This window comes from Apium graveolens, chromosome 4 (assembly GCF_009905375.1).
Source record: "Apium graveolens cultivar Ventura chromosome 4, ASM990537v1, whole genome shotgun sequence".
NCBI lineage: Eukaryota > Viridiplantae > Streptophyta > Magnoliopsida > Apiales > Apiaceae > Apium > Apium graveolens.
The window spans coordinates 217866657-217878451 of record NC_133650.1 but is presented as its reverse complement, the minus strand read 5'-3'; the positions used below and the strand labels follow the sequence as shown (position 1 = coordinate 217878451).

Genomic DNA, 11795 nt, shown 5'->3' with positions numbered 1-11795 from the left:
AATCTTATCCCATTGCGAACAATCACATCAGTGGTAGAGATACCACCGCACTCAACCTACGCTTCCACCCAAGGAGGAACCATGATAGGGGCATCTGAGGCTCAGTCTAAATGGACGAATCCCCCAATCCAAGATCCGCCACTAGGGATGAATTTCTTGGCTCCACAAGGGACGAATTCCTTGGCTCCACAAGGGACGAATTCCCAATTTCAGCTTTTACCTGTAACAGTGAACCATCATCCTGTTGGGTATGAGTACTCCATGATCGTGACCACTAACCCCTTTACGTGATGCCTCTATACCCTGAGGTTGGAGGAAGTGGACACTCTAATCGGAGTGAAGGTCAAGGGTGGACGCCCCAATACATCCGTGGTTTGGCTCTCATCCCCGAGGACCGAGAATTCTCCGGACCCTACTCTGCTAGATACTCCGAATTATCAGATGAAGAGGTCACTCCGAAGAGGAGGCGTGTTGGTAAGGAGCCAATGCCTAGTGGCCACCAACAGCCCAGATGGACGATTCCCCAAGATGTACAGGAGATGATCAGGGCTCATGAAGCTGAGATCCAAAGGCTGAAGCACGATCTGGAGGTGCACTTGACCTCAAGACCTCTACTTATAGCAATGCAAAGGGATTTTCCTCCTATCATAGACCTGGATGGTCCAACACCAAGAAGGGTTGCTGCCCCAAGGGCTGATCCAAGTGATTTGATGCCCCTAGGATATCCTAATGATCCGAACCTACCATTCACTGCAGAGATAATGAACGCTCACATATCGAGGAAGTTTATGATGCCCACCATCAAAGCATATGATGGTACTGGAGACCCTGCTAACCATGTCAGGACGTTCTCTAACGCCCTTTTGCTACAGCCTGTGAACGACGCTATCAAGTGTCGAGCCTTTCCTCAAACACTATCGGGTATGGCTCAAAGGTGGTACAACCGTCTGCCCCCAAACTCGATTGGATCTTTCAAAAACTTGAGCCAAACTTTTATTAAGCAGTTTATAAGTGGAAGGGTACATGAGAAGAGTTCGGCTTCTCTCATGGGTATAGTTCGAAGAGCAAAGGAGTCCCTTAGAGACTACCTGAACCGATTCACGAAGGAGGCCTTGAAGGTCCTGGATCTTGACGACAAGGTAGCTATGATAGCCCTACGGTAAGGGACAAGATACGAGTTCTTTAAGATGTCCCTAGCCAAACGCCCTCCTGAAAGCATGTTGCAGCTTCACCTCGATTTTGGACTAATATGAAAAATATGTAATACATAGTTTCTAGAAATAATCGATGTATAATGCATCGTTTCCAGATAGATAATAGTTGTATTACCCATACTAAGACATCATTTAGTAACATATATGAAAAATAAGAAATAATGTCAATTGACCTATACAACAATGTTTCCGTGAATAGAAAAAAGTGTGTTATAAATATCAAAACATCATTTATTGTCTAGTGTAAAAAACTGAAATTACCAATACATAAGCGATATAATATCATAAAAATATATGTGGGTGTATTTGTATTTTGAGAGAGTCGAGAGAAAAAAAGAAGATGATAAAAGAGATTTGAGAGAGAGAGTGGGGAGAATTGGGAAAATATCAGGGAGGCGAATAAAATAAATTTTAAAGGGGAATTTTTATCATAAAAGGGGAACTGTCCACATCTTTTTTTTAGTTTTAGACATCGATTTTGTTTATAACTATTGTATAAGATTCCCTTTAACATCGTTTCCAAATTTATCAATGTTAAAATAACATTATTTATTTTTTACAACGATGTTTATATGATAATATATATTGACTATATTCTTGTAATGCAAAACTTGCACAAACTGAAAGTTCAAATATTATACACTCCGTATATTAAAATATTGTTAGATAACGCTCAGATGGGTGTGGGGTGGGTAATTACGCTAGCTAATTAATTTAATGAAACAAGTTGAAAATGGAATAAAAATCAGTGTTCAAAAAATCGGTCTAGGCGGCCGCCTAGGCGAGGCGCCTAGGCGCTAGGCGATGGTAAAACGCCCCGACTCGGACCTGGGCGGTGATTTAGGCGTTTTTTCAAAAAATCGGGTTAAAATCGGGATTAGGCGGGCTAGGCGGTCAAAAATCGGTCCTAGGCGGTCTAGGCGGAAAATAATTAAAAAATAACGTATTTATAATTTTAAATCATTAATTTCATAATTTTCACACAATATCATGTCAATTTATAATATAAAGTATTGGTAAGAAATAACAAGTAATCTAATATATTTATTTTTCTCACTTAAAATATAAAAATAAAATATTATAATTAATTTAAAAGTGTGAATTAAAATATATATAGTTAATATTGTAAACTCAATAATTAGTACATAACGCATGTCAAATGTGTAGATATTGTTTAATATCATTCTAATTTCTTTTTTCAAACAAATATTTGACATGTTGATCATTATATAATTATAAAAATTAAAAATAATATTTATATCCTTCCGATTAATGTTCCGATTAATCGGTCCGATTAATCTCCGACTTGCTGATTAATCTCTCGAAGGTACCCTCACCGCCCTGACACTGGCATGTCTGGCGATTTCTGAAAACTAATAAAAATTTAGCAACATAACGGGCGACGGTTGTGACGTATTCGGGGCGGGGGTAAATACTAATCGCAGGGTGAGGTCTTTAAAATTAAAATTAAAACAAAAAAGGGGCAGATCGATCCCCCTTTCCCGATTCATTCTCATTAGGTAACCAAACCCCCCCTCCCCTTCTCTGTTCAGTGTTTGCGTGAATATTATCTTCTTTTTTTTTTTTTTAATTTCATCTCTTTGTTTGTTTATATATATAATTTTAGGGTTCCAACAATTATCAATTATTTAAATTATTAAGATTAAGATGGCTGCTCCGCCCGCTAGACCTCGAGCCGATTACGATTACCTCATCAAGTTGCTCCTCATCGGCGACAGCGGTTTGTTTCGATATAGTGCATTTTCATTTCCTCTTTTTTCTTTTTTGTTTCTAATTAGAATGTTGTTACTTTTTGTGTGTTCTCAGCTCTATGTATGCGTCGTCTGACTGTGTAGCTTAATATCGTATTTGTTGGATTTTTGCACGTATTTATCTTCCTTACTTGATAACTTATTATGACCCCCTTTAGTTAGGGAATTCTAAGTCATTGCCTGATTTTAATTGATGACAACGAAAATAACAAACTCGTGTATTTTTCTATGTACTTTTATATAATTGAGAAATACGTATGGTGATAGGAACACATTTTTAAAGATATGAACCTAAATTTGTGTTAAAATGAGGGTAATAATTACTCATTTAGATGAGAGGCATTTGTGTGATTAGCTGGAAAGGTTATTATTACTATGAATGGCTAAATGTTAATGCACCACAACCAATTCAATCTGCACTTATTTGGATCAAAACGTCGATAGTAACAATTGAAATTACAGCTTTTAGTGCTATATAGGTAGGTCTGGAGAAAGGAGGAGACTTTTAATACTACATTTTCCTTCATAAAATTTAAACGTAAAATATGATTTTTATGGATTTATATATGGACAGAGTGCATAGGAATGTTTCACTTTCCCTTTTGCTGAAGTTTTCATATGATATAATCTAGTATAATTTAATTTTGTGTTTTTTTTACCTTGGCATTTATCAAACTTCTTTTGTAAAACATGTTATTCCTACTGCGCATAATTTTCTCATGTACAATGGTGGCTTTGGCGTATAATTTGTCAGTTGATTTATTTCTAATTTTGTAACAAACTTGAGTCTGCTAGAATCTGTGTAAAGTAGTCCTCAAATCCAATACTTTTGACTACAATTTTAAACAGGAAGATTTGATGTATGAATTCTTGTTTATCATTTTTTTGTATTAAAAATTTACCTTTACTTGCAGGTGTGGGTAAGAGTTGCCTCCTTTTACGATTCTCAGATGGTTCCTTCACCACTAGTTTTATTACAACCATTGGGTAGGTGTATTTCGCTTTTCGAATATTTTACATGGCTCTTTCTTAGTGTAAATTTGTGAACAGGTACTAATACATGGAGACCTTTTACAGCATAGACTTTAAAATAAGAACAATTGAGCTTGATGGAAAACGTATAAAATTGCAAATTTGGGATACTGCGGGTCAGGAGCGATTCAGAACAATTACTACAGGTAAGTATAGAGGAACACCCCATTTGGTTCTCTTGTCTTGTAGAATTTGTGGTGATGTTTCTTCTCCATCTACAGTTTTATTGTTAATGATAAGCTGTTATGATTTTTTAAATTTAGTGGAAATGTGAATACATATTTAGGTAAAAAGACCGGGGTGATATGTAATTACAATACGGCTTTATCTAGTACCTGAAGCTTTGGAATAAAAGCATCCAAGCAATTAAAATAAAATTCTACAAATTAAACAAATATGCAGGTATTTATGTAGCCATGGGGTATAATCTATTCAATGGGTCATATTATATAATTTTCAATGGATCATAATATATTGTTTTCCTGTCGTTAAACTGTACCAAGTTGGTTAAGTGTTTCTATGATCGCATTATATAACTACTTCACTCCTCCCCGTGTAAGGGCATTTAAGTATTGGTTTGTAAGCATAATGGAGATAATGGGATTATGCTACATTGCAAGGGGGTAGTTTTAAAGATTTTTGTTGGCATTATTTCTTTTATATAGCAGTAGCACCCAGTTTTTCACCTAACTTACAAAAAAATTGATATCTTCAGTTAAACTGTTAAATTAATATTGATTTTGGTTCCCAATTGTTATGTTATTCAGATCGAGTTAATTTATATATGTTAAGGACATCATCCTGGCTTCTGTATAATGATGCTTTAGTAACCATAATGTTGTAGTTTTCTGAAAAAAATTTCAATATGTTTTGTGCTTTTGACTGCGTTTAGAATGTAAATATTATTTTTCAGCTTGTTAGAAATTTAACTTATGTATTACTGAACTTTGTTACGGCTTATGCAGCTTATTACCGTGGAGCCATGGGTATTTTGCTGGTGTATGATGTAACTGATGAGTCTTCCTTTAACAGTACGATGCTTTGTCCTCTTCATATTTAATTCTAGATAATTCCTATGTTTCAGTTGACTGCTGCTTACAACAATAACTAGGCCAATTAACCTTCTCTATTAGCTTCTCCCGTCAACACCAAATTTTGCCTTTTAGGCCCTGTCATATTGTCTCTCTAGATCAATAAACTCTTGTGAATTCTTTACTCCTCTCTCTATAACGATCAAAAAGTTGGAGTATGTGGATAGCCTTTTTTAAATCTTCCTAGCAATATACTGAATCGGTTTGTAAAGACCCTTTCCAAGAATTCCATTGTAATATAATTTATTTTCATGGTAGTTGCAGATTGGAACAACTTTTAACGCCTTACTCGTACACATAGAAACTAACTACCATACTCTTCCTCTATTTAGGTGTTTTAGTGGTATCTTATTAATCTTCCGTTTCTCATTTTCCGAATCTCATTAAAGAGATTTGTTTGTCATCACGCATTTAACTCTTCCAAGTACTTTCAGACTTTACTAGGAGGTACATCTGAACTCACCTTATTTTTGGTCTTCATCCTCTTCAAAGCCTGTTGACCTCAGAGTCTCAGGCTCTTTAATTCTAGGTGTGAACTTCCAGTATATCTTATGAGCTTATACTAAGTTTGCCCAACTCTGGACTGAAGCTCCACCTGTTGAAATAATCTCTACACCTTGTTGTGAATCTTCAGCAGTGCACCCTATGGATCCTTATCTTTAACCATCGGAGCGGAATGATCATTTGTTTTTTTTCTCTCTGCGCAATTTTGCAGATATCTTTCTTTGCCTCCTTCGTCCTTAGTCTCACCTGCTGCTTCACTCTTGAAATATATTTTTTTAACGATACGATATTATTTTATGTCTTGATTGTTGTTATTTTTTATTATCTCACTTTTTCCTGATATAGATATTAGGAACTGGATCCGTAACATTGAACAACATGCGTCTGATAATGTAAACAAGATTTTGGTGGGCAACAAGGCTGACATGGATGAAAGCAAAAGGGTACTCTCTATTGTTTTCTAAAAAGTTGTTTCTGCGTTGCTTACTCTGCATCTATGTGATGGTCTGTAGACTTTTGTATTAACTGGCAGTAGCAGTCTTTACCATTGATCTAAGAGAAACCATGTTTTAATGTTCTTCCACAGGCTGTTCCTACCTCGAAGGGCCAGGCACTTGCTGATGAATATGGCATTAAGTTCTTCGAGGCTGTGAGTATATAATTGATGTCTTCGTTCGAAACTGGATGTTAAGACTTGCTACTTTCATCATGAAATGAATGTGCACTCATATCGCATTATGATATTAATTTAAACAGAGTGCAAAGACGAATATGAATGTGGAAGATGTTTTCTTTTCAATTGCCAAGGACATCAAGCAAAGACTTGCAGAAACTGATTCAAAGACGGAGGTATGAACTTATACAAATTAAATACTTGCAAGTTTCAATTAGATTAGTACATATCTCGGACTGCCACCTATGGTTAGGAAAAAAGTATCATCGATATCAATTAATACCTCAATGACTCGAACTTGTCCTTTGTTAAATCCCAGTTTATTTGAGTAGCCTGTCAATTGTTCGTTACCTGATCATGTATAGATTCCAGATTCCACTACAATTTTACTCAAAACAAAAAGTCATTATATACCTCGGTGTAAATAGTCCACCTTTTACAGTAATTAAAATTACTTTATGTTTTTTTTATATAAATATTATTCTATTGTTGCTCTGCAAATGATATCCTTTGTTCACCTAGGTTATTCTTTTGGCATTGACAATCCGCTCTTCATTTTATTGAAATTACTGTTTATATTTTCTTCTTTGGCTTCTATGAGATTTTTTTGTTGTTTCTGAACTACTATGTGGAATTCTGTAGCCGCAAACAATAAAGATTAACCAAGCAGATCAGGGAGCAGGGACCTCTGCAGCTGCTCAAAAATCAGCTTGCTGTGGTTCTTAAGAGATAAGTAGCTCTGGGCGGGAAAGTTTTATACCCCGGTGTTAAGAAAGATTATTCTTGTTTTAATTGCATGCATTGTTTACACTAGAACTATTATTATTACAAAATTGTCGAGTGGTAGTTCCTTCCTCAAGAAATTGATCAGTATAGTGTTTCTACTTGTCTAGTTCATAATATTGTATATTTCTTGCAATGGGCAAGAATCAGCCTCTTTTCAAGTAACTGGTTTTGATGATATTGTTTTGAATGGTTCTAGTGCCCGTTTCAGCTGCTGCTTGCTCTTTTTTTTTTATCGTTTGCAGAGACACATAGCATATAGTTATTAAATTGTTCAAGAAACCCTCCCCCCACGTTTCTGTTACACTGATCACTAGAATTGTAAGTGACCTTCACAGCATTTTTGTTGATTGTTTGACCTATTATTGTCCATATTGCTAGAAATTGGAATCCTGAAGTCCAAATATTATGGAAAACAAAAGAAATACTCCCATTGAGAGTGTTAGATACATAAATGGATAAATTTATTTACTTGTATGTTTCCCATTGAAAACTCCCTTGTTTTCCCATTGCAAGGATATTATAGTGAAGAAGTTGAAGTTGTAAGCTACTACAGTACTACCTGCTTGATGCTTCCGCTGATGAGAAATCATAAAATAAAGTTTCCTGTCACGGCAAAAGTTTTAATCTTGCAAGGGAAGAGGGAAAAAAGGAACTTTAAGCAATAACTACTTAGCCAACTAGTACAAGCCTTTTAAAGCGACTGACAATTGAGTTCGCTAGGATTTAGAAAATGTGAACCAGACTGCTCTAGAATAGGTTAATCGCAGGAGAAGACTGTTTAAAAAGCGTTTTAGTTCCTTTTTGGACAAGTGCCAGCTCTACTGATGATCTGCTCTGTTGATTTAACACCAATATATGATGAACTAAGGTGTGGACGGTAAGCACAAAAGTTGCCGATTGGACCTTGGATGGCATGAGCCGAATCAGCGGCAAGAGGATGAGAGAGATACCTTTGGAATCATCCTGTTGTGTCTTTAGTGGAGTAATTCCACGCGAGTTTGGAAAGCTTTTCAAATTGCAGCATCTTGATCTAGGTTTTAATATGTTTGATCAAATAGGTGATGAGAACTTCGAGTGGTTGTTTAATCTATCTTCTTTGACTTGTCTTGATTTGAGTCTAATCAACATTACACCTCCCAGTCTTTGGATAAGTTTTATTCAGAGGGTCCCTTCCATATCAATTCTGCGTGTAGAACAGTGCAATCTCATGACTCCTTTTTCAACTCTGGGTGATTTTTCTTCCTCTATGTCCACCCTTGTTCATCAGGAAATAACGTCAATTCATCCATTTTTTTTCTTGGCTTTCCCATCAGAATGGCACTCCGGTAGATCTTGATCTTGACAATAATGTGCTGGAAGGTAGAATTCCACTATTCATTTAGAGTCTCTCGGTCATATGACTGCTCTTACTCATCTGAATTCTGAACCTTGGCCATAACCTCTTGACTGGTCCAATTCCAGACTCTTTTGGTCTAATGACTGCTTTAACTCATCTACATCTCTCTGCAAATCAACTCACCGGTGTGCTTTTAAAATCCATGAGTAATCTATCCAGCCTGCAACTTGCAGATTTCAGTTCCAAATATTTTACTGGGAACCTTGAAAATCTCTTGTCTGGGCCTTTAGCTGTCTTGCAAGAATTTATATTACATGATAACTACCTCACTGGTTCACTGCCTGAGTTTTCTCAACTTTCATCCCTCAAAACATTGCAAGTTAACTCTAATCAATTAAATGGATATCTACACTCTGTTTTTGAATACCATTCAGCTCTATACCAGATTTAACAGGATTTTCGTCCTTGAGGTTTTTATGTGTGTATAGTAATGAGTTTTCTGGAAGTCTTCCTGATTTTACAATCTTTGAAGGTATTGCTACTTAATGAAAATCAACTTACAGAATGGCAAACCCAGTCAACTGGACTACTCTCCAATCTTGAAGAGCTGGACCTTTCACTGAACTCCATTCATAGTACAATCACAGAATCACACTTGTCCAATCTCGCCAGCTTAAAGTATATATGTACTTCATATAATTCTCTGACATTTGTCTTCAGTTCCGAATGGCTTCCTCCTCCCTTTCAACTTGGCAAACTCTCGTTGGCATCATGCAAGTTGGGGCCAAAATTCCCAAACTGGATTAGGAATCAACAAAACGTTGACAGTCTTGATATATCTAACTGCCAAATTGCAGACACCATCCCTTCCAGGTTCTGGAACCTCACGAGCATAATGACAATATTGAATCTCTCTTCCAACAAACTTAGGGGTAAACTTTCTGGTAGATATGTTAATATTCAAGAGATAGATTTGAGTTCCAATTATTTTGATGGACCATCAATTACTTCAAAAAGTTCAAAGATAAATCTATCTCGAAGCAAGTTTTTAGGAACACTTCACATAACCAACTGTGTGGTGCACTTCCTGATAATTGGACGCATTATCAAGGTTTAGTGTTTCTTAACTTGGGATATAACAATTTTCCTGGTAGAATCGCAACTTCAATAGGGCATCTTCTTTCTCTCCAGACATTGATTCTGCGGAACAATAAGCTTTATGGTGGCATCTCAAAGAAATTGCAGCAGGAGGGTTTTATCGATTTTGGGTTAAATAATCTATCAGGAATGATCCCATCATGGATTGGGGAGGACCTACCACAAATGTACGCTGTAATTCTGAAATCTAAGATTTCATGGCAGAATACAAACAATCCAGATCTGATACGCTGAAAGTTGAACCTGGTCTTGCTAACCATGGGCCCGTTTGGGTTTACTTATAACTTAAAATTGAAAAATGTTGTATACGTGATATGATCATGGTAATTATAAGTTATTTAGATGTTTTGATAATTTTACTTCTAATCTTATAGTGTTTGGTTACTCATAACTTATAAGTTATAACTTTTTTGAAATAAAATTAAAACATATTAATTAAGAATTTTAATATATTATTCTATATCTATACTATATTATAATAATAGCAATGAGGTATAATTTGGTATACCCAACCGGAATGGGGTATAATTTGGTATAATTTGGTATACCTCTATTTTGGTTGGTTTGGTTATCCTTTCAATCACAACAGTCGAATCTTCTTAATCAAATGATCATGACCACTCAATCTAAATATTAAAAGACTACTCAGGGTTCGAATCTCACTGACAACAAATATTTATATTATTATTTATGTACTATTAAAGTTATCAGATTCAAATTTCGCCAACGACAAACATTTATATTATTTATATCTACTACCTAAACTAAACTATAATAACCAGTAATTTTGTTCAACCTCTTGGTTTAGTTATACTCTCTTTTTAATATTTCTATTAATCACAATTGTTAGATCTTTTTAATCAAATGATCATACAATTATTTGATTTTAGTACTAAAAATATAAACAGTCAAAAATTTCAGGTTCGAATACCACCATCTTTATTTAAAATTAAACATTTATGTAAAATCAATCAACTATATATTATTTTAATACAAATAAAAATATAAAATATTATTAGAGACCCGTATATCGCACGGGTTTTAAGCTAGTATAAGTAAAAAGAGTAAATTTTAAAAAAAAAGATAATAACCTCAGAATAAAATTATATAATATACAGCATTCATTCCGACGAAAATAAAATTTTATTATAGATCCGGATTAAAAAAATAAAACTAAATATAATTATAGATTTACCGTTGAACCTCGATGAAGTAATAATCAATAAAGTAATAATCTCGTTAAAATAATATTTTTTTTCTGGTACCAACATAATGGACACAATATATATTTACTCCTGATAAAGTAATAAACTCGCTGAAGTATATTTTTTCTTGGTCTCAAACATATTACTTTAAAGATGTTTAACTATAGTTTGGTCGGTATAATGGTATCAAGTTAACACAAAATTATATGATTGGAAAGGGCTGAAACAAAATTAAAATTAAAAGATGATAAACTATCATTTAAAAAATTAAAATGAAAAAATTTCAAATTTAAAATTTTCATCAGATTAAATTAAAAAATATATTTATAATATAATAATAAAAATATTTCGTACAATGAAACGGGTTTTAAGTTTGTACAAATTTAAAACAGAAAACTAAATAAGCTGAACTGAAAATGAAGAATGAAATCAAAATGCTAACTAAAATTTGGTTAAATATGATCGATGGCTTAATTTGCCAAACAGGACAGCCAAGAGAGGAATGTGCTTAAACTTGAAATGGAGCTCAAGAATGACTCCCCAAACATGCACCATATATGCCATCTACCAAACCTTCGTTTCCTAGACCTGTCCATAAACAAAATCTCTGAAGTATTACTCCATGTTTTGGTAATCTTACTGCCATGATCCAAAAAGGAACTCAAAGCTCTGAGCATATCTATTATTCTAGAGTTCCAGAAGCACAAAGCCATAGTTTTTTTGATAATGTATTAGCAAGATGGAAAGGCCGGGAGTTTTGAGTATGGAATCTGTGGGGCCAAAGAAAAAGGAGGGACTTAAAATAGGAAATTAGAATCTTAGTATATAGGTTTCTAATAAAAGTCCAATAAGGGCTCAATTGTAAAGGGGAAAAACTCATTAAATGCTTCCTATAAATATAGGCTAATGACCTATATGGTTGGAAAAAAATAAGTATATAGTTACTCACATAAACATTTATGGCTCATATTTAGGGTCGTCAAAATCAATTTCGCATATCTGAAGATGATTTGACGGGAGAGAT

At 34.7% G+C, this 11795-nt stretch overlaps 1 protein-coding gene across 1 annotated transcript; it reads left to right on the top strand.

Annotated features, from left to right (window-relative positions):
• The first annotated feature begins 2605 nt into the window (after window positions 1-2605).
• LOC141720614 (ras-related protein RABE1a-like) lies at window positions 2606-7247 on the top strand. The gene is made up of 9 exons (XM_074523119.1): window positions 2606-2734; window positions 2842-2955; window positions 3901-3973; window positions 4064-4164; window positions 4984-5049; window positions 5959-6056; window positions 6200-6262; window positions 6370-6462; window positions 6929-7247. The coding sequence occupies exons 2-9, from the start codon at window positions 2883-2885 to the stop codon at window positions 7010-7012; spliced, it is 651 nt and encodes a 216-aa protein (XP_074379220.1). The 5' UTR covers window positions 2606-2734; window positions 2842-2882; the 3' UTR covers window positions 7013-7247.
• Window positions 7248-11795: the final 4548 nt, after the last annotated feature.